Source organism: Tamandua tetradactyla, chromosome 11, assembly GCF_023851605.1.
Source record: "Tamandua tetradactyla isolate mTamTet1 chromosome 11, mTamTet1.pri, whole genome shotgun sequence".
NCBI lineage: Eukaryota > Metazoa > Chordata > Mammalia > Pilosa > Myrmecophagidae > Tamandua > Tamandua tetradactyla.
The window spans coordinates 22,105,902-22,130,530 of record NC_135337.1 but is presented as its reverse complement, the minus strand read 5'-3'; the positions used below and the strand labels follow the sequence as shown (position 1 = coordinate 22,130,530).

Here is a 24,629-nt window from a genome sequence, read left to right as displayed (position 1 = left end):
ATGGCGAAAGGGTAGGCACCAGGCGCCAGTGCATCCGAGAAGATCGCTGGGAGACGGTAGGGGTGGGCAGGAGAGGAGTCTCAACTTCCCAGCCAGCTCAGTCTGCAGGTCCAGCAGCTCAGGGTTTCTCCCTGAGCCCAGGGGGCGAAACTGGACCCTAGGTCAGCCACTCGGACCCCTTCGTAATTGCCTCCTCTTCCCGCCCCCCTCGCGCACGGCTCGCAACCGGCGCCCGCGGTCGGCTCCGCCCACTGCAGCGTGGGCCACGCCCCCGGCCCGCCGCGCGGTGTCCCCACTTTCCCGTCCCAGGGCTCGTTGCGCGGCCCGGGCCGGAAGTCGGCGAGTTCCCGGGTGTGTGTCTGTGGCTGTGTCTGTGAGCGGCTAGCGGCCCGGGACGAGCGCTGGCGAGTCCCGTCGGAGGCTTCATCACTGTCGCTGCCACCACCCTACGGAGCCATTTCTAGAGGGGAGCAGACCCGGCCCTTCGCCGGGCAGAGAAGATGTTGCCCCTGTCCATCAAGGACGATGAATACAAACCACCCAAGTTCAATCTGTTCGGCAAGATTTCGGGCTGGTTTAGGTGCGGGGTGCTGTTTGCGGGAAGGAGGTGTCCGACAGAGGGGGAGAAGGGCCGGACCTAAGGGTGGCCCGAGGTCCAGGGAGGGATGTCAGGGAGAACCCCCACCGCACCTCCGCCGTGAGGAGTGTGTGAATTGGGAGGGTCTCGAAAGCGGGACTCGGCTTCGGGCTTCTGGCACCCACGTGACTCTGCCGGCCCTTCCTCACCTTATGTCCTGCCTAGGTCTATCCTGTCGGACAAGACGTCCCGGAACCTGTTTTTCTTCCTGTGCCTGAATCTCTCTTTCGCTTTTGTGGAACTACTCTACGGCATCTGGAGCAACTGGTAATCAAAGGGGGAAATGGTTGGGGCGGAAGCAGGGGGTGGGGGAGACGGAGCACTGTTTGCAGTGCCACGTAGCTTTTCACCAGGAGGTGCGGATCTTACCTTTGCCACCACCTTTGCTGCTGAGTTGCTTTCTCATCACCGCACCAGTCTGTCAGGGCTACATCTCTTAAGATCGGGAACTCATCTCAGGCAGCGCCCCCGTTGTCAGACATGAGTAACAAACTCTTCCTCCTTGTAGCAGATGGGGAGAATGTGTCTCTACTCTCTTCTAAGCTTTGCCCACTTTCTTGGAATTGGGAAAAACCTGTTCCCTGCCTCGTTTCCTTATAAATTTGTGAGGGTGTGACACTGGATTTGACCCTTAAGATTCTAAGAGGGAATATCTGAGGTAGTCTACTTAGGTCTTGGAATGGGGAAGAGGATTATAAATGAGATATTTGAGGAAATTTGTGTGATTCTTTTATTTAATTTTAAAACAGTCCCATGATTTTGCTCTGGTCTATACTGCAGTGAAAAGTTCCGTATAGTTTTCTAGAAGTTTAAATCTCATGAGTTGTTGGTGTCATCTTTGGGTCTTTTTTTTTTTTTAATTGCTTTGGAAAGCAGTAAATCCATTATAACTATGAAAATGAAGTGCTATCATTCAGGTATTTGCTCTTGATAAATTTCAGGTCTTGTGAAGTTTTTCAGCTGACAATAAGATTATCACAGTCCTTTTAGGTATACTGTTTTGTCTTTAGATCGGATACTTATTTGAGAATTTGATGAAAACCATCCCACAAAATTTTACATAAAGTGTCAGGATATTTCTAGGTTCCTTGAAATAGATCCTGGACTCCCAATTAAGAACCCCTGCTGATTGTATTTTATTTTCTATTAATTTAATATACCTATTCTTTTAAGTTCCTTTGCAGAGGAAATTGCTGTCCTTGATCTTTATCTCTATTAAGATTGAACAATGGCATAAGTTAATATCACTGCTTCTGTAACTTAAATACTTTTATATGAAAAAGTGGACTTTTCAATCAACTACCAATTCAGTTTTATCAAACATCAGTAGTCAACAGATTATGAAGGTTACTGGTTAGTCACCTGTTGAGTATAAAAGACATGTTGAAATACAATAAAATCCTAATCTATATAATAACCATTTTGAATCATCTGGGAATCAGATGTATGTATCTGAAGGATGTGCTGCCATGGGTTGATTTTTTTAATCCTGTAATATTAATACTATTCCATGTATTGTACATGTTTAAAGCACTACCTGTAACTTATATTGTCTTTTATTTGAATAATCCTACTTTATTCTTGTTTATAAATTTATTTTCTTTTTCTTAAATTTTGCCATTATTTTGGTATGTATGCTGGCTGTATCATGACCATATTGGCATGTAATATATATTTTGCTACAGTTACTTTATATTTGCAAAACATTTTGTTGCATTACGGTCTTCCATTGCATAAATCACCATGTGAATGTCTTGTTCATATTTGAAGTGCCTAAACCATCTCCTTCATCGAAAATTATGTATTTGGTAATTCTTTTAATCTGTAGAGATCTAGTAAAGTAAATTCTAAAAGCATTGTTTTCTAAGCCGTTTGTCAAAATACAGCAGTACATAATGAAAACATCAGTGGTACGTGACTTGTTCTACTCTTAGGTAACTTGTTCTTCTGGCTTTATGTTCTATCTTCTTTTAGTTTATTCTCTTTCATTGTGTTGTTATATCTGCCAAGTTTGAAATCCAGGTCTAAACAATACATAGATCATTTAGCATGAATTTATCTTCTCATGGCCATGTATACTTACCTCCATATCCATAACCGCTTATTCCCCAAGATTAATTTTTATTAGTGGATATGGTATGTTTCCATTGATGCCGTGGCAGATTTAGAAATATGTTGGGCCTTTTCATAATATGGTTTGGTATCTCTTACTTAAACACAATTTTTAGTTCCCTTTATTGACTGTCCAGCAATTTCTTTTATATGTCTGGATTATCTGTTTCTGTAGGTTCAATTTTTTTAACTTTCTATTGTAACATATATGCACAACTCAAAACTTTTTAATTAAACCACTTTCGAAGTGTACCATTCAGTGGTATTAATTTTCTGAATAATTTTTCCAGATATTTTGCTGTCATCACCCGTTGCGCAAAACTGTTCATCACCACAAGCATAAATTCTGTACCCATTAAGCAATAATACCCCCTCCTTCTTATCTCCCATTCCCTGGCGACCTACTATCTGTCTCTATGAATTTGCTATTTCTAGGTATTTTTTTTTTTTTATTAATTAAAAAAAGAATTAACAAAACAATTAGAAATCATTCCAATCTACATGTACAATCAGTAATTCTTAATAACATCACATAGTTGCATATTCATCATTTCTTAGTACATTTGCATCGATTTAGAAAAAGAAATAAAAAGACAACAGAATAAGAATTAAAACAATAATAGAAAGAAAAAAAAACAAAAAAAACAAAAACAAAAAACCTATACCTCACATGCAGCTTCATTCAGTGTTTTAACATAATTGCATTACAATTGGGTAGTATTCTGCTGTCCATTTCTGAGTTTTTATATCCAGTCCCGTTGTACAGTCTGTATCCCTTCATCTCCAATTATCCCTTCTCTTTTTTTTTTTTTTTTAATTAACGGAAAAAAAGAAATTAACCCAACATTTAGAGATCATACCATTCTACACATGCAATCATTAATTCTTAACATCATCACATAGATGCATGATCATCATTTCTTAGTACATTTGCATTGGTTTAGAAGAACTAGCAACATAACCGAAAAAGATATAGAATGTTAATATAGGGAAAAAAATAAAAGTAATAATAGTAAAATCAAAACAAAACAAAACAAAACAAAACAAAAACCTATAGCTCAGATGCAGCTTCATTCAGTGTTTTAACATGATTACTTTACAATTAGGTATCATTGTGCTGTCCATTTTTGAGTTTTTGTATCTAGTCCTGTTGCACAGTCTGTATCCCTTCAGCTTCAATTACCCATTGTCTTACCCTGTTTCTAACTCCTGCTGAACTCTGTTACCAATGACATATTTCAAGTTTATTCTCGAATGTCCGTTCACATCAGTGGGACCATACAGTATTTGTCCTTTAGTTTTTGGCTGGATTCACTCAGCATAATATTCTCTAGGTCCATCCATGTTATTACATGGTTCATAAGTTTATCTTGTCTTAAAGCTGCATAATATTCCATCGTATGTATATACCACAGTTTGTTTAGCCACTCTTCTGTTGATGGAGATTTTGGCTGTTTCCATCTCTTTGCAATTGTAAATAATGCTGCTATAAACATTGGTGTGCAAATGTCCGTTTGTGTCTTTGCCCTTAAGTCCTTTGAGTAGATACCTAGCAATGGTATTGCTGGGTCGTATGGCAATTCCATATTCAGCTTTTTGAGGAACCGCCAAACTGCCTTCCACAGTGGTTGCACCCTTTGCATTCCCACCAACAGTGGATAAGTGTGCCTCTTTCTCCGCATCCTCTCCAGCACTTGTCATTTTCTGTTTTGTTGATAATGGCCATTCTGGTGGGTGTGAGATGATATCTCATTGTGGTTTTGATTTGCATTTCTCTAATGGCCAGGGACATTGAGCATCTCTTCATGTGCCTCTTGGCCATCCGTATTTCCTCTTCTGAGAGGTGTCTGTTCAAGTCTTTTTCCCATTTTGTAATTGGGTTGGCTGTCTTTTTGTTGTTGAGATGAACAATCTCTTTATAAATTCTGGATACTAGACCTTTATCTGATATATCATTTCCAAATATTGTCTCCCATTGTGAAGGCTGTCTTTCTACTTTCTTGATGAAGTTCTTTGATGCACAAAAGTGTTTAATTTTGAGGAGTTCCCATTTATTTATTTCCTTCTTCAGTGCTCTTGCTTTAGGTTTAAGGTCCATAAAACCGCCTCCAGTTGTAAGATCCATAAGATATCTCCCAACATTTTCCTCTAACTGTTTTATGGTCTTAGACCAAATGTTTAGATCTTTGATCCATTTTGAGTTAACTTTTGTATAGGGTGTGAGAGATGGGTCTTCTTTCATTCTTTTGCATATGGATATCCAGTTCTCTAGGCACCATTTATTGAAGAGACTGCTCTGTCCCAGGTGAGTTGGCTTGACTGCCTTATCAAAGATCAAATGTCCATAGATGAGAGGGTCTATATCTGAGCACTCTATTCGATTCCATTGGTCGATATAACTATCTTTATGCCAATACCATGCTGTTTTGACCACTGTGGCTTCATAATATGCCTTAAAGTCAGGCAGCGCGAGACCTCCCGCTTCGTTTTTTTTCCTCAAGATGTTTTTAGCAATTCGGGGCACCCTGCCCTTCCAGATAAATTTGCTTATTGGTTTTTCTATTTCTGAAAAATAAGTTGTTGGGATTTTGATTGGTATTGCATTGAATCTGTAAATCAATTTAGGTAGGATTGACATCTTAACTATATTTAGTCTTCCAATCCATGAACACGGTATGCCCTTCCATCTATTTAGGTCTTCTGTGATTTCTTTTAGCAGTTTTTTGTAGTTTTCTTTATATAGGTTTTTTGTCTCTTTAGTTAAATTTATTCCTAGGTATTTTATTCTTTTAGTTGCAATTGTAAATGGGATTCGTTTCTTGATTTCCCCCTCCGCTTGTTCATTACTAGTGTATAGAAATGCTACAGATTTTTGAATGTTGATCTTGTAACCTGCTACTTTGCTGTACTCATTTATTAGCTCTAGTAGTTTTGTTGTGGATTTTTCCGGGTTTTCGACGTATAGTATCATATCGTCTGCAAACAGTGATAGTTTTACTTCTTCCTTTCCAATTTTGATGCCTTGTATTTCTTTTTCTTGTCTAATTGCTCTGGCTAGAACCTCCAACACAATGTTGAATAATAGTGGTGATAGTGGACATCCTTGTCTTGTTCCTGATCTTAGGGGGAAAGTTTTCAATTTTTCCCCATTGAGGATGATATTAGCTGTGGGTTTTTCATATATTCCCTCTATCATTTTAAGGAAGTTCCCTTGTATTCCTATCTTTTGAAGTGTTTTCAACAGGAAAGGATGTTGAATCTTGTCGAATGCCTTCTCTGCATCAATTGAGATGATCATGTGATTTTTCTGCTTTGATTTGTTGATATGGTGTATTACATTAATTGATTTTCTTATGTTGAACCATCCTTGCATACCTGGGATGAATCCTACTTGGTCATGATGTATAATTCTTTTAATGTGTTGTTGGATACGATTTGCTAGAATTTTATTGAGGATTTTTGCATCTGTATTCATTAGAGAGATTGGTCTGTAGTTTTCTTTTTTTGTAATATCTTTGCCTGGTTTTGGTATGAGGGTGATGTTGGCTTCATAGAATGAATTAGGTAGTTTTCCCTCCGCTTCGATTTTTTTGAAGAGTTTGAAGAGAATTGGTACTAATTCTTTCTGGAACGTTTGGTAGAATTCACATGTGAAGCCATCTGGTCCTGGACTTTTCTTTTTAGGAAGCTTTTGAATGACTAATTCAATTTCTTTACTTGTGATTGGTTTGTTGAGGTCATCTATGTCTTCTTGAGTCAAAGTTGGTTGTTCATGTCTTTCCAGGAACCCGTCCATTTCCTCTAAATTGTTGTATTTATTAGCATAAAGTTGTTCATAGTATCCTGTTATTACCTCCTTTATTTCTGTGAGGTCAGTGGTTATGTCTCCTCTTCCATTTCTGATCTTATTTATTTGCATCCTCTCTCTTCTTCTTTTTGTCAATCTTGCTAAGGGCCCATCAATCTTATTGATTTTCTCATAGAACCAACTTCTGGCCTTATTGATTTTCTCTATTGTTTTCATGTTTTCAATTTCATTTATTTGTGCTCTAATCTTTGTTATTTCTTTCCTTTTGCTTGCTTTGGGGTTAGCTTGCTGTTCTTTCTCCAGTTCTTCCAAATGGATAGTTAATTCCTGAATTTTTGCCTTTTCTTCTTTTCTGATATAGGCATTTAGAGCAATAAATTTCCCTCTTAGCACTGCCTTTGCTGCGTCCCATAAGTTTTGATATGTTGTGTTTTCATTTTCATTCGCCTCGAGGTATTTGCTAATTTCTCTTGCAATTTCTTCTTTGACCCAGTCGTTGTTTAGGAGTGTGTTGTTGAGCCTCCACGTATTTGTGAATTTTCTGGCACTCTGCCTATTATTGATTTCCAACATCATTCCTTTATGGTCCGAGAAAGTGTTGTGTAAGATTTCAATCTTTTTAAATTTGTTAAGACTTGCTTTGTGACCCAGCATATGTTCTATCTTTGAGAATGATCCATGAGCACTTGAGAAAAAGGTGTATCCTGCTGTTGTGGGATGTAATGTCCTATAAATGTCTATTAAGTCTAGTTCATTTATAGTAATATTCAGATTCTCTATTTCTTTGTTGATCCTCTGTCTAGATGTTCTGTCCCTTGATGAGAGTGGTGAGTTGAAGTCTCCAACTATTATGGTATATGAGTCTATTTCCCTTTTCAGTGTTTGCAGTATATTCCTCACGTATTTTGGGGCATTCTGATTCGGTGCGTAAATATTTATGATTGTTATGTCTTCTTGTTTAATTGTTCCTTTTATTAGTATGTAGTGTCCTTCTTTGTCTCTTTTAACTGTTTTACATTTGAAGTCTAATTTGTTGGATATTAGTATAGCCACTCCTGCTCTTTTCTGGTTGTTATTTGCATGAAATATCTTTTCCCAACCTTTCACTTTCAACCTATGTTTATCTTTGGGTCTAAGATGTGTTTCCTGTAGACAGCATATAGAAGGATCCTGTTTTTTAATCCATTCTGCCAATCTATGTCTTTTGATTGGGGAATTCAGTCCATTGACATTTAGTGTTATTACTGTTTGGATAATATTTTCCTCTAACATTTTGCCTTTTGTATTATATATATCATATCTGATTTTCCTTCTTTCTACACTCTTTTCCATATCTCTCTCTTCTGTCTTTTTGTATCTGACTCTAGTGCTCCCTTTAGTATTTCTTGCAGAGCTGGTCTCTTGGTCACAAATTCTTTCAGTGACTTTTTGTCTGAGAATGTTTTAATTTCTCCCTCATTTTTGAAGGATAATTTTGCTGGATATAGGAGTCTTGGTTGGCAGTTTTTCTCTTTTAGTGTTTTAAATATATCATCCCACTGTCTTCTAGCTTCCATGGTTTCTGCTGAGAAATCTACACAAAGTCTTATTGGGTTTCCCTTGTATGTAATGGATTGTTTTTCTCTTGCTGCTTTCAAGATCTTCTCTTTCTCTTTGACCTCTGACATTCTAACTAGTAAGTGTCTTGGAGAACGCCTATTTGGGTCTAATCTCTCTGGGGTGCGCTGCACTTCTTGGATCTGTAATTTTAGGTCTTTCATAAGAGTTGGGAAATTTTCAGTGATAATTTCTTCCATTAGTTTTTCTCCTCCTTTTCCCTTCTCTTCTCCTTCTGGGACACCCACAACACGTATATTTGTGCGGTTCATATTGTCCTTGAGTTCCCTGATACCCTGTTCAAATTTTTCCATTCTTTTCCCTATAGTTTCTGTTTCTTTTTGGAATTCAGATGTTCCATCCTCCAAATCACTAATTCTATCTTCTGTCTCTTTAAATCTATCATTGTAGCTATCCATTATTTTTTCTATGTTTGCTACTTTATCCTTCACTTCCATAAGTTCTGCGATTTGTTTTTTCAGTTTTTCTATTTCTTCTTTATGTTCAGCCCATGTCCTCCCTCAATTTATCGATTTCATTTTTGAAGAGGTTTTCCATTTCTGTTCGTATATTCAGCATTAGTTGTCTCAGCTCTTGTGTCTCATTTGAGCTATTGGTTTGTTCCTTTGACTGAGCCATATTCTCAATCTTTTGAGCGTGGACAGTTATCTTCTGCTGCTGGCGTCTGGGCATTTATTCAGATTTCTCTTGGTGTTGGACCCAGCAAGGTTGTAATATTTTTCTGTGAAATCTCTGGGTTCTGTTTTTCTTATCCTGCCCAGTAGGTGGCGCTCGTGGCACACGTTTGTCTGCGGGTCCCACCAGTAAAAGGTGCTGTGGGACCTTAAACTTTGGAAAACTCTCGCCGTCCTGGGGGTTCGCTAGCCGAAGCGGCTTGAGCCGGCCCGGGGTCCGAACGCAGGGAGGGTGTCCGAACGCAGGGAGGGTTGCTGGTCGCCGCAGCCAGGGAAAGAGCCCGTCCGAATTTCCTAGTCGGCCCTGGGCAACAAGCGTGGCGGGAGGGCACCAGTGGCAGCGGCCCGCCCGAGAGAGTGCACGTTCCCCAGGAGTCACGGGGTCACCGTTCTCCGCGGCCTGGGGGTTTCCGATCCAATTCTCTCAGTTGGTCCGGGGGCTGCGCGTGGTGTGGGCGCCAGTCGCCTTGGTTTCAGGGGACCACCTCTCCAATTCTCCCAGCCGACCCGGGAAGGGGGAAGGGAGTAACTCCGGCCGCTTGCCACCCCGCCCGGTAAGGCCCGCGCGCCTCGGCAATCTCACCCGAGCTGCTTCTCTCAGCCAGCCAGCCGTTCCAGGATGGGGCACGCTGTCTTTTTTATCTCTGTTGTGGCTTTGGGCGCTTTCTGTATCGTTTCTACTCCCCTAGTAGGTGTCCTGGAGAAGAAACTAAGATCCGCGCGTCTTACTAAGCCGCCATCTTCCAGGAAGTCTATTTCTAGGTATTTTATATATGCAAGATTATATACTATTTGTCTTTTTGTGTCTTGCTTATTTCACTCAGCATAATGTCTTCAAGATTAATCCATGTTATAGCATTGTAACAAACCTTCATTCCTTTTTATGACTGAATAGTACTCTATTGTGTGTATGTGTTATATTTTGTTTTTCCATTTATCTGTTGATGGATCTTGGGTTACTTGTACCTGTTGACGACTCTGAATAATATTGCTGTGGACATTGGTGTGCATATTTGTTCTTTGGAATATATATGCTAAGAAGCGGGATTGCTAGGCCTTATGGTAATTCAATGTTTAGCTTTTTGAGGAATTGTCAAACTGATTTTCTACAATGGATTCCATTTTACAATGTTGTCAATAATGTATGAGAGTTCCCCTTTTTCTGCATACTTATCAACACTTGCTATTGTCTGCTTTTTTAATAGTAGCCATTCTAGTGGGTTTGAAGTGGTATCTCATTGTGGGTTTCATTTGCATTCCCCTGATGACCATTGATGTTGAGTATCTTTTCATGTGCATGTTGGCCATGTGTATATCTTTGGAAAAATGTCTTATTTGAATCTTTGCCCATTTTTCAGTTGGGCTATTTGTCTTTTTATTGTTGAGTTGTAGTAGTTCTTTACATGTTCTGGATAATAAATCCTTATCAGATATATGGTTAGCAATTGTTTTCTCTCATTTTGTAGGTTAATTTCCTTGATGTATGAAAATTTTTAATTTTGATGAAGTCCCACTTACCTGTTTTTTCTTTTTTTGCTTGTGCTTTTGGTGTCATATCTAAGAAACCATTACCAAATCAAAGGTTGTGAAGGTTTCCTCCCATGTTTTCTTCTAAAAGTTTTATAATTTTATGTCCTTTATCCATTTAGAGTTAGTTTTTTGTATGGTGTGAAGTACATATTAATGTACATGGCACCCATGTCAAAAATCAATTGGCTCTACAGAAAAAAAAAATCATTTGACTCTAGATATATGGGTTTATTTCTGAACTCTTGGTTCTTTTCCATTAATCTTATGCTAGTACCTCTGTTTTGATTACTGGCTCTATAGTAAGTTTCAAAATGAGAAGGTTGAGACCTCCAGCTTTGTTCTTCTTTTGCAATACTGGTTTGGTTATTGTGAGCCTGCTTAGTTTCCAGTATGAATACCACACAATGGGTTCAACTCAACAGCAGAAATTTATTGGTTCACAGTTTTGAGGTTAGGAGAAGTACAAAATTGAGGTGTCAGTAAGGTGATGCTTTCTCCTTGAAGACTGGCATTCTGGGACTGGCTCCCGACTATCCTCAGGTCCTTGGCTTTTGTGTCTTACAGCAATATACATGGCAAAGTCCTTTCCTGTTTCTTCCAGGCTCCATGGACTTACATCTTCTTTGCCTCCATGTGGCTTTCTTTTTATAAAGTCTCTAGTAATAGAATAAAGGCCTAGCCTCATTCATTTGGGCTACCCTTACCTAAAAATAACATTTTCAGAAGTTTCTCTTTACATTGGGTTTGCAATCACAGGACTGGATTAAGATTAAGTACATGTTTTGTTCTGGTGCACATAATTCAACCAGCCACTTCTTCCTTGCAATTCTATATGCATTTGAAGGTTGGCTTTTCTATCACTACAAAAAAGGCAGATGTGGAATATGAATAAGAAAATTGCATGTAATTTGTAGATTGCTCTTGGTAATACTGACATCTTAGCAATATTGTTTTCCTATCAATGAATTCAGGATGTCCTACCAGTTATTTAAGTCTTCTTTAATTTCTTTAAGCACTGTTTTATAGTTTTCACTATACAAGATCTTTACCTCCTTGGTTAAATTTATTCCTAGGTATTCTTTTAGATGCTTTTATGAATAAAATTGCTCTTTTTAAATTTCTACTTTTGGAATATTCTTTGCTGGTGTATAGAAACACTACTGTTTTTTGCATGTTAGTCTTGTAACCTACAACTTTGCTGAATTTGTTTATTAACTCTATTAGTTTTCTTGTGAATACTTTGGGATTTTCCACATTAAGGATCATGTCATCTATGAGTAGTTTTACTTCTTTCTTTGCAATTTGAATGCCTTTTATTTCTTTGTCTTGCCTAATTTCTCTGGCTAGAATTTCCAGTATAAGGTTGAATAGAAAAGGAGAAAGTGGGCATCCTTGTCTTGTTCCTGATCTTCAGGGGAAGCCTTTTGGCTTTTCACCATTGAGTATAATGGGTTTCCATATATGCCTTTCATCTTGTTGAAGAAGTTACCTTCTATTCCTATTTCTCTGAGTGTTTTCATCATGAAAGGTGCTGGATTTTATCAGATGCCTTCTCTGCATCAATTGAGATGATCATGTGATTTTTTTCTCCCTTTATTCTATTAAAGGTATATTTATACTGATTTTCTTATGTTGAATTACCTTGGCATTCCTGGGATAACTCCCACTTGGTCATGGCATATAATCTTTTTAATATACTGTTGCATTTTTTTTGACAGTATTTTGAGAAATTTTGCATTTGTACTTATAAAGGAAATTGGACTATAATTTTCTTTTTGCATATTTTCCATTTATTTAGTTATTGAGAAAGTAATCTTGATTAAATATTGAGTAAGAATGGAGTTTGTACCATCTAGGATTAAGTTTGTTTTCAAGTTACAGAAAATCCAAAAATAATGGTTACTTGAGAAAGATAAAACTTTATTTCTGAGATGGCTGTTAGAGTTCCATTCATCTCTGGTAGCAGAATGTCTGCACTGGAGAAAAAAAAGAAGCAAAGGTTTGCATAATGTCTTTTAACGTTGTCTGGATGCTAGCACACAACACTTTCACTTATATTTCAGAGGCTCAAAAGTGATCATATGGTTGTGCCTAGTTGGAAATGTGGTTGTTCCTAGTTGGAAATGTGGTCAATATTTCAGGCAATTGTCTTTTCAGGGTTCTTTAGGAAGTTAAGAAAAAGAGGGTGTATGTGAATTCCATGTTGATAGTGTAGACGCAGGGAGTGGAATTGGAGAGAGAGAGATAAGTTAGTCTAATGTCTTCAATAGATGGAAAACTGAGTCCCTGAGAGATTTTTATTACTGAATTAGCAGCAGAGCCTAGAGTACCTGTTTTTGTCTGTTTGTTTGTTTACTATAATACCATGTTTTTTTCTGCCTTAATATAGTTTTCTCTGTTTATTTTTATTCTGGTTTTTTTATGCTTATTATTCCAATGTCTGTTAAAAATTTTAGTTTCAATTATTATTATTTTTTTTACCAAAGCTAATAAAACTAATGTATTAATTAGTGCTCTCTAGAGAAACAGAATCAACAGGAAACACTCACAAATATAAAATTTATAAAAGTGTCTCCTGTGACTGTGGGAACGTAGAGTCCAAAATGTGGAGGGCAGGCTGTGAAGCTGATGATTCCAGTGGAGGGTCTGGGTGAACTCCACAGGAGAGGCTTGCCAGCTGAAGCAGGAACAGAGCCTGTCTCTTCTGAATCTTCCTTAAAATCCATCACTCATTGCAGAAGACACACCCCTTGACTGATTCCAAATGGAATCAACTGTGGATACAGCTGATGTGATGATGATTTAATTCTATGAAATATCCTCATTGCAACAGACAGGCCAGCACTTGCCCAACCACACAAACAGGTACCACCACTTGACCAAGTTGACAGGGGGTGGACTGTCATGGTCAGGTTCATGTGTCAACCTGAGTAATCTAATCACTGGAAGCCTTTTAAGGAGGATTCAGGAGAGACAGGCTCTTGTTCTTTCTTGTTGATTCTGTTTCTCTAGACAACCCTAACTAATACAACTTCATACCAGGAGAGGTTCTTAAGAAGCAGAATCTTAAAATGGATTTTTATGAATGGTTTTCTACTCTGACTGGACTCAAAGGCACTAAGGACTCTGATTCCTATAATCAAAATGACACTCCCAGTCCATGGGGTGAGTTGGCAAAAGAGATAGTCATGATATCACCATTCAGTTCTCCTGTTGCTTCGCTTGTATGAAGCCAGGCTCTGGGGAATAATGTTTTTGACACCTTTATGGAGTTTTGTGGAAATAAGAGGTTTAGAGGTGTTGGCTGTTGTTGTTAGATACACTGGATACATTAAGAAGTGAATAGAATGGGCTTAAGGCTTCAAACGAGAAGCTTAAACGCCATCTGACAGTTGTAGAAGTTTTTATGAGTATCCTGATGGAAAATCTTATTTCCTGTAATCGCAGACTTGAGATCTCTGAAAATCAGACTCAGAATCTTATTGTTAGAGTAGCAACTTGACAACATAAAATGAAATCTCATTGTTGCATGGTGTCTGCCGTTAAAGTGAGGGCATTGATTGGAAAGGAGTGGGGCCCTGAAAAATGGGATGGTGACATGGATTGATGCTGATGTTGGGGGTGAGGTTGAAACCCTAGGTCATGCTGAGTCTTCTCTCAATAACCCTGTAATAGTCTGCCCTGAGGACATAGCCACCTCACCTCCAGCCTGCCTTGAGGAGTTGGCCACCCAACCTACTCCTAAGGGATTAGCCCTAGAGTGATTAATCCTGTTTCACCAGATGAGAGTGCAAATGAATGCCCCGAAGTAGATGGCTTGGAAGATATTTGTAATTCTTTTCATGAACCACCCCCATCACCCCTCATTTCTTCCAGACCTATAACTAGACTAAAGTCCCTACAGGCCCCTAAAGGTGAGGTACAAAGTATCACACATGAAGGGGTATGTTATATTCCAAAAGAACTGTGTGAGTTTTCCAGTTTATATAGGTAGAAATTAGGGGAATATGTGTGGCAATGGATTTTAAGGGTGTGAGATAATGGTGGGAGGAATATAAGGCTGGATTAGGCTGAATTTATTGATATGGGCCCACTAAGCAGAGATTCTGCATTTAGTGTTATAGCTTGAGGGGTTAGAAAAGGTATTAACAGTTTGTTTGGATAGTTGGTTGAAACATGGATCAAAAGGTGGCCAACATTACCTGAGGCTGAAATGCCAGAACTGCTCTGGTATAATGTAGATGAGGGGATCCAGAGGTTAGAGAGATTGGAATGTTAGAGTGGATTTATCATGCAAAGCCTGCTCTTACACTGCAGAAATGTCTGGAGGATGCACCTTTTAACAGAATAGTGAGAGATAAATTTGTGAGACTAGCGCCATCATCCCTGAAGAGTTCTGTAGTTGTACTTCTCTGCAGTTCAGATATTACTGTAGGAACTGCTGTCACTGAGCTGGAATCCTTAAATGCAATGGGGATGACCAGATCCTGAGTTGGCAGAAGTCTGGTGGCAGCACTTAATCACCAAAGATAGGGTGGAAGTGGTTATTATAATAGACAGCAAACTCAAAGCAGGAGTCAGAATTATATGACTTGCAGAGATTTATGGCATTGGCTAGTAAATCATGGGGTACCTAGAAATAAAATAGAAGCACAGTCTACTTAATTCTTATTTAAGCTGTATAAACAAAAGAGATTCAGAGAGAGCCAGAGAAGAATGACACAGCCATGAGAAGCAGAGAGCCCACTAGCCAGCCACCTTTGGAGATCAAGAAGGAAACTGCCTCCTGGGGAGCTTCTCTATCAAGCTTCTCACAACTCCTCCAGATTTTTCCCCTTATCCATTTTAAAAAACTGTCCCATCATGTTTGGTATTTGCAAACTGCAGCAGCAGCACCCCAGTCCTGGTACCAAAATCTGGTGTAGTTTGCTAGCTGCCAGAATGCAATGTACCGGAGACAGAATGGCTTTTAGAAAGGAGAATTTAATAAGTTACTAGTTTACAGTTCTAAGGCTGAGAAAATGTCCCAATTAAAACAACTCTATAGAAATGTCCAATCTAAGACATCCAGGGAAAGATAACCTTGGTTCAAGAAGGCCGATGAAGTTCGGGGTTTCTCTCTCAAGTGGAAGGGCACATAGTGAACAGAGTCAGAGTTTCTCATCTGAAAAGGAACATGGTGAACATGGTCAGGGTTCCTCTCTCATCTGGAAGGTCACATGGTGAACACGGTGTCATCTGCTAGTTTCTTCTCCTGGCTTCCTGTTTCATGAAGCTCCGTGGGAGGCATTTTTCTTCTTCATCTCCAAATGTCGCTGGTTGATGGACTCTGCTTATTGTGGCTATGTCATTCTGCTGTGTCTCTCTGAATCTCTTTTTATTCTCCAAAATGTTTCTGCTTTTATACGACTCCAGAAACTTATCCCGACCCACCCAAATGGATAGAGACATGTCACCTAATCCAGTTTAACAACCACTCTTGATTAAATTACATCTCCAGGGAGATGATCTAATTACAGATTCAAACATACAATATTGAATAGGGATTATTCTGCCATTATGAAATGGGATTTTGATTAAAACATGGCTTTTCTAGGGTTCATATATCCTTTCAAACCAGCACAAACCATTTCCCCTTGGGATATAAAAGGGTAAATTTATATTAGCAAAGTAAATATTCATTCAAGAAAATGTTTTAGGCAATAGCAGACATTGATTTACTCTTACTTGTATAATATATGTCATAGTAGTTGTTTGTAAAGAAAATCCTCATTAAGGAAAATGTTTGCATTATCATATTTTTCTATCGAATTGAAACTTCTGTCTTGGCTGTCAACTTTTCCTTTCTCAAAAGGCAACATTACATACCAGTTTATGGTAATATCTTTTACTTTCTTCCAGTTTTATTTTCACCTTAAAAAATTAAGTGAAAGTTCCATTTTGCTGAGAAGTTTTTAAACTTAAGTGATTATAGTACTAGAATGTAGTGGAGTAATGTGTTATTTCATTTTAACTCTTACTAGTTTAACCTGCTTATAAATGGCAGATTGTTAAGGATTTTCTAATTCCACAATAATAAATTGATAGCTTTTCCTCCATTCCACCTCACAAAACCAACTGGCAAGAGGTTTGGGAATTATGCTGATCCCATATGTTTTTAAAAACTTTTTTATTATGTTTGCTTTTAAGCCTATATGAAAGTAGAGAGAATAGTCTACTGGATCTTATTTGCCCATCACCCAGCTTTAACATTTATCGAAACATGGTCTATTTTGTTTCATTTGTAATCCCTATTCCACTGTTGGATTGTTTTAAAATAGGTGCCACTTATACAATTTCTTCCATAAATATTTCAGCATGAATCCTTTTTTTAAAACATAATCCAATACCATTATCACATATAATAGCTAATAACTTATTAATAAAAGATATCCAGTTGGTAAGTGTTCAGGTTTCCTTCATTGTCTTATAAATTGTTTTTTACAGTTGGTTCTACAGATCAGAATCCAAACATGGTCCGTATATAGTGTTCACTTGATATTTTTTCTCAAGTTTCTGCTAGTCCATAGGTTTTCTTTCTTTTCACCTCCGATAGACTTTATATAAAATCCTCTGAAAAAGGTTTCTTTTGTCATATGTTGTTCTATTTACATTTATTAAATAGTGCTTCACTGTTCAAATTTCTCCCTTATATCCTATTTCCTTTTCTTTGTTCAAAAGTCTTTGGAAGCTAGTAACTTAAAAAAAATTTTAAATTTTAGAGAAACTGACACTTTAATGATGGGAGCCAAAATAAGTATACTTTTTTTAGCAACTGGTTTCTCATTATCATGATTTATTGAAGTTACATTTAATAGGTAAATCATATAACTTTAGATATTCTCTATACTACTTATATCTTATAAGGAAATGCATGCCATGTATTATTATAAAGATAATTCATAATCAGAAACATTTGCTACTACTGAAGATAAAAATAAAAGAGATTTACCTCATGATCACTATCTTTACATATGATAGGTGAGCAGAGAATTGGAAGTAAATGGTTCTTCACATGAGTTTATTGACAAAGTCTCAGCTAAGTAATTCTCAAAGCATCATATCAAGTTTAAGTGAAAAAGTCTTATATTGCAATGCTCTAAGAGTACCAAATGTTAGAGAATTTCCAAGATGACGGAGAAGGGCTCTCCAGAGCTTACTCTTCCAAAAGTGAACAACTGTCTGTACTGGGGCTTAAGATCCAGGGGAGCACTGTAATAGCATCTAGGGAAGAATGGAAGGAAGAGTCTCAGAAACTGCCATGAAGAACTGTGAATAGTTCCCTCTGCAGGGCTGTCAGTGAACATACCCCATTCTTGAGCTCTGGGCCACCTTGGCATTCTCTCCCTGGCTGACTGCTGTGAATGGAGAGACATGGAAGTTCACATCCCCAAGAACAGGGGGCACAGCCAAGCACTGATCTCAGCTTTTAATCGGGAAATTTGAATCACTAGGTCCTGGCTTTGAGCTTCTGTTTCAGCTCATCTCATATAGGGAAAGCAGCAACCCATTGTTTCAACCCTGGCCCCAAAAGGGGTAGAGATGTGAAGGTTTAAAGACACAGTGTCTCCTTAGGGTTGCAGGAAGCAGTTTGCTGAAGGATGCCATCTGTTGGGCAGGAAAGGAAAGCAGCTTTAGGGGGTTATCAGAAAGGCTTCTGGTGTCTTTCTTGACCCTTTGGGTTCTTTGGAGCTGGTCTACATCTTATTCATGGATCCCTGGCCCTGCTTTGACAGGTCCTCTCCAGGGTGACCCTTTTCCCAGAATTTGCCCATCAGGCAAAGACAGAGGCAACAAAAGGAATGTAAATAAAGCTATAGAGGCAAAATGAAAACAAACAGAACATACCAGGGTTCACAGAGAAAGAGAGGAAAGGAAAGTTTCTAGTGGTAGAAAAATTACACAAATTGTGCAGTCTTAAATTCTGTACTGTATATCTAGGACAAGAATTAGATGAAGAAGAGCTGTAAATATTGGATCAAACATAGCCAATTTTAATGGTCTATAATTTGAACCAAGTGTCAAAGAAGAGCCTTAATATAAAGTCAATCAACAATAAAAGCCGAAGCATGAGAGACAAACTGACCTTCAGAGTAAACTCATTAAGATAATCAGATGTGTATACTCAGCAAGAAATTACAAGCCATACTAAGAAATGGGAAGATGGGGCCCAGTCAAAGGAACAAATTAAAACTTAGAGGAGACACAGAATTTGAAACAGCTAATCAGCAATGTTCTGCCAAATCTCTTAAATGAATTAAAGGGGAATGAAGAAAAATATGGCTAAGGATATAAAGGATATTAAGAAAACACTGCATGAGCATAAAGAAAAATTTGGAAGTATAAGATGAAGCATAACAAATTATGGAAATGAAAGATGAGGTTAAAAATAATCTAGAGACATATCAGCATATTTGAGCAGGTGGAAGTAAGAATCAGCGAACTAGAAGAGACAGGACAATCGAAACAGAAAAAAGAATGGGGAAAATTAAGCAGGGTCTCAGGGATTCGAATGACAGCACTAAATGCACAAAAATAAGCATTGTGGGTATCCCAGAAGAGGAGAAGGGGAAAGGGGCAAAAAGAATATTTGAGAAAATAGGGGCTGAAAATTTCCAGACTTATGAAAGACATAAATACTCATGTCCAAGAAACTCAACATATTCTAAATAGAATAAATCCTAAGAGTCTTCACTGAGACACATATTAATCAAAATGTCAAATACAAAAAATAGAATCCTGAAAGTAGTACAAGAAAAATGAGTCATTACGTGTAAGTGAACTGCAGTAAAATTAAGTGCCAGTTTCTCAACAGAAACCATGCAGATAAGAAGGCAGTGTATGATATATTTAAGGTACTGAAAGAGAAAAAATGCCAGCCAAGTATTCTTTATCTGGTAAAACTGTTCTTCAAAAACGAGGGAGACTTTACAATATTCAAAAACAAACAGAAACTGAGTTCACCAACAAGAGACTTGCTCTACAAGAAATACTTAAGAGAGTTCTGCAGGCTGAAAGGAAAAAACAGGATAAAGACACTTGGAATAGATGGTAGAAATGAAGATTATCAGTTAAGGTAACTAAAAGGATAAAAAGAAATAAAAATAAGATATGACATATAAATACCAAATGATAAAATGGGTGAAGTAGGTACTGCCTTTAATTAGATTCCCCAGTCAAAAGACATAGAGTAGCAGAATGAATAAAAACGTATGACCCAACTGTATGTTGTTTACAAGAGACTAACCTTAGATCCAAAGACATGAATTGATTGATAGTAAAAAGTTGGCAAAAGGTATTATGTACAAATAGTAAACAAAAAAGAGCTGGGCTAGCTATACTAATATTTGATAAAGTAGAATTTAAGTGCAGAATTTTTTTAAGAGACAAGGACACTGTAAATAAAAAGGACAATCCACCAAGAAGAAATGATAATTATAAATATTTATGCACCTAATTATGGTGCCAAAAAATTCATGAGGAAAACACTGGTAAAACTGAAGGGAGAAATAGATGTCTCTACAATAATACTTGGAGACTTCAGTACACCCTCTCATCAATATGTAGAGCATCTAGACAGAGGATTAATAAGGAAACAGTATTTGAATAATTTGTTAAGTGAATGAGACCTAACAGATATATGTAGAACATTCTGTACCCCAGAACAGAGGGATATACAATCATCTTAAGTGTTTATGGATCATTCTTCAGTATAGACCACATGTTGGGTCACAAAACAAGTCTTGATAAATTTAGAAAGATGAAAAATTATACAAAGCACTTTCTCTGACCACAGTGGAATGAAGCTGGAAATCAGTAACAGGTGGAGAACTGGAAAATTCACAAATGCATACGGCTTAAGCAATCAGTAGGTCAAAGAAAAAATTACTAGAGAAATCAGTAAATTCCTTGAGATGAGTGAAAATTAGAATGTATCAGAACTGATGGGATTCAGCAAAGGCAGTGCTGAAATTGAAATTTATAGCCCTACATGCATATATTATAAAAGGAGAAGGAGCTAAAAATCAGAGTGCAAAATGTACACCTGGAAAAGCTGGAAAGAGAACAGCAAACTAATTCTTAAATGGCAGAAGGAAAGAAATTATAAAAATTATAGCAGGAATAAATGAAACCAAGAGCAATGAAAAACAATAGAATTGGCCTTGTCCCCTAAACCAGCATACATCAGTGCCCCACCCTGCTGATCCAAGCATCCAAACAGCCACATCGTCCCCACCACTGGGCACCCATGCATTTGGCACTGACTTCTTGACCCCAAAGGATCATCACACTGTTGTGCCCCACTCTGCATCCTGCATCCTCCTCCCCATCCATCCCACAAATGCAAAGCTTTAGACTATTGACAGAATTCAACTTCCAGAGCAAACCAATCAAGATATTTACATGACATGAAGACAATAGAAGACCACTAAGTATATTAAGATGTGGACAAATACAGCCTAGCCTAATTACCAAATTAAAACACCAGTAGAGACACAGACTTTGGAACAACTAATGAAAGATGTTCATGTAATTCTACTAAATAAAATAAATGGAGTGGCTAATGATGTAAAAGAAATCAAGAAGACACTAGAAGAGCATAAAGAGGAATTTACAAGAATAAATAGAAAAACAGCAGATATCACAGAGATTAAAGATGCTGTAAACCAAATAAAAATATATACTTGAGTCACACAACAGCAGATTTGAAGAGGCAGAAGAAAGAATAAATGAATTCGAGGAAAAAGACAACAGATTTTGAACACTCAAAACAGCAAATGGGAATAAAAGATGGAAAAATTTGAATTGAATCTCAGGGAAATGATGGACAAAATAAAGTACACAAATATAAGAATCACTGGTGGCCCAGGAGAAAAGAGTGAAGGGCTAGGGAGATTAGTTGAGAACATAATGGGGGGAAACGTCCCAACCCTTATAAGGACATAAATACTCAAATTAAAGAAGCTCAATGAACTCTAGATAAAATAAATCCAAATGTCCTTTCCCAAGACACATGCTAATCAATTTGTCAAATGTTGAAGAGACTCAGAAAGTCCTGAAAGTGGCAAGAGAAAAACAATCTACTACATGCAAGGGAAATCATGTAAGACTGAGTTCAGATTACTCAACTGGCACTATGGAGGTGAGAAAGCAGTGATATGATATATTGAAAATCCTGAAAGAGAAAGACTTCTACTCAAGAACTCTGTACCCAGCAAATTGTCCTTCAAAACTGAAGAAGAGATTAAAATTTTCACAGACAAACAAATCCTGAAAGAATTTATCAACAAGAGACCAGCCCTGCAAGAAATATGAAAGAGAGTTCTGCCAGTTGAAAAAAAAAAAGGAGAGGAAGGTCTGGAGGAGGGCACAGAATTGAAGAGTACCAGTAAGGGTAACTTAAAGAATAAAAAGAAAAATAGGAAAAATAATAAATAGATCTGACAAAATCCAAAGGATAAGATGATGGATTCAAGAAATGCCTTATAAGTAATAACTTTGAATGTTAACAGACTAAACTGACCAATTAAATTATACAGATTGGCAGAATTGATTGAGAAATAAGATCCAGCTATATGCTGTTTACAAGAGACTCATCTTAGAAGGGTACAAATAATAAAAGGATGGAAAAAGATATTCCACACCAGTTATGACAAAAAGAAAGCAAGAGTAGCTATACTAATATCAGACAAAATAGACTTTAAATGTAAAGACATCATAAGAGGTTAAAAAAAAAAAAAAGGACACTATATATTAATGAAAGGGAAAATTCACCAAGAAGAAATGACTTGTAAATGTTTATACTCCTAATCAAGGAGCTCCAAAGTACATGAGACAGACATTGGTAAACTGAATGGAGCAATAGATATTTCAGCAATAACAGCAGAAGACTTCAATACACCATTCTCCTCTATATATAGAACAACCAGACAGAAGATCAACAAGGAAATAAAGAAGTTAAACAACTTGATAAATGAATTAGACCTAACAGACACATATAGGTCATTATACCCCACAACACCAGGATATACATTCTTCTCTAGTGCTCATAGGACATTCTCCAGGATAGACCATATGCTGAGATATAAAACAGGTCTTTGTAAATGTAAAAACATTGAAAGTATTCAGAGCACTTTCTCTGATCACAACAGAATGAAGCTGAATATCAGTAACCAACAAAGAAAAGAACTTTCACATATTTGGAGATTAAATAACACACTCTTAAACAACCAGTGGGTTAAAGAAGAAATTGCTAGAGAAATCAGTAGCTATCTGGAGATGACTGAAATGAGAATGCAGCATATCAGAACTTATGGGATGCAGTAAAGGTTGTGCTGAGAGGGAAATTTATTGCCCTAAATGTTTATATTAAAAAACAGGACAGCAAAAATAGAGGACTTAACTGCTTAGCTGGAAGAACTTGAGAAAGAACAGCAAACTAACCCTAAAGCAATTAGAAAAAGAGAAATAACAAAGATTTAAGCAGAGTTAAATGAATAGGAAAAGAAAAGAACAATAGAAAGAGTCAATAAGACCAAAGTTTGGTTCTTTGAGAAAATCAGTAAAATCAATGGGCCACTAACAAGGCTGAGAAAGAAAAAGAGAGAGGATGCAAGTAAAGCAAAATCTACTAAATAAAATAAATGGTAGGTAGGTAGGTCTTGATTAGACCCTGATGAAATGAAAGAAATCATAAGACAATACTATGAACAACTATATACCAACAAACTAGACAACTTAGATGAAATGGACAAGTTCCTGGAAATGCACAAAAATACTACACTGACCCATGAAAAAATAGAAGATCTCAACAAATCAATCACAAATAAAGAGATTCAATCAGTCACCAAAAATCTTCTTACAAAGAAAAGCCCAGGGCCAGATGGCTTCACAGGGGAATTTTATCAAACATTCCAAAAAGAACTAACACAAATTTTACTCAAACTTTTCCAAAACATTGAAGAAAAAGGATAACTACCTAACTCATGAAGCTAATATTTTAATACTAAAACTGAGTAAAGATGCTATAAGAAAGGAAAACTATAGGCCAATCACTCTAATGAATAAGGGTGCAAAATTCTCAACAAATCAAATCCAACAACACATTAAATTATACACCGTGACCAAATGGGGTTTATGCCAAGAATGCAAGGATGGTTCAACATAAGAAAATCAATTATACACCATGACCAAGTGGGGTGTATACCAGGAACACAAGAATGGTTCAACACAAGAAAATCAATTAATGTAATACAGCACATCAACAAATCAAAAGGGAAAAATCACATCATCTTGATTGATGCATTGAAAAAGCATTTGACAAGATTCAACATCCTTTTCTGATAAAAAAACTTCAAAAGATAAGAATCAAAGGTAACTTTCTCAGTATGCCTTTATAAGGGCATATATGAAAAACCATAGCCAGAATCATACTCAATGGAGAGAGACTGAAAGCTTTCCCTCTAACATGGAGTATTAGACAGGGATGCCCTCTGTCTCCACTGTTATTTAACATTGTACTAGAAGTTCTAGCTAGAGCAATCAGGCAGGAAAAAGAAAAAAAAAAGCATAAAAATGATAGAATTAGCAAAACCAAATGTTGGTCTCGTGAAATCGATAAAATTGACAAACCAAGCTGGACTGACAAAAAAAGAGACGAAATGCAAATAAAATTTTTTAAAAATGAGAGGGGAGACATTACTGCTGAGTCCACAGAAATAAAAAGGGACACAAGAGGATACTATGAACAACTGTATGCCGAAATATTAGACAACTTTGATAAACTAAACAAATTCCTAGAAACACATGAACAGCATACACTAATTCTAGAAGAAATAGTAGATGTCAACAGAGCAGTGACAAATAAAAAGATTGAATCAGTCATAACGAACCTCTCAACAAAGAAGAACCCAGGACCAGATGGCTTCACATGTGAATTCTAGCAATCATTCCAAGAAAAGTTAATGCCAATCTTACTTAACCTCTTTCAAAAAATTGAAGAGGAGGGAACACTACCTAACTAATATCATGACCAGATAAAGATACTGCAAGAAAAGAAAATTGTAGACCAATTTCTCTAATGAATGCAGGTACAAAAATCCTCAACAACAGGCTTGCAAATTGAATCCATCTGTACATTAAAAGAGTTATGCACCATGATTAAGTGGGTTTTATCCCAGACATGCAAGCATGGTCAGCACAAAATCAATTA

The 24,629-nt window shown here is 37.3% G+C and overlaps 1 protein-coding gene across 2 annotated transcripts in view; it reads left to right on the top strand.

The window, feature by feature from the left end:
* The first annotated feature begins 308 nt into the window (after positions 1-308).
* SLC30A7 (solute carrier family 30 member 7) overlaps positions 309-24,629 on the top strand; it is a 115,496-nt gene continuing 91,175 nt past the window's right edge. For both annotated transcript variants that reach the window (XM_077120096.1, XM_077120095.1), the window contains exons 1-2: positions 309-580; positions 803-904. In XM_077120096.1, coding sequence (XP_076976211.1) covers positions 501-580; positions 803-904 — 182 coding nt within the window. In that variant the 5' untranslated portion in view covers positions 309-500. The remainder of the gene's footprint in view (positions 581-802; positions 905-24,629) is intronic.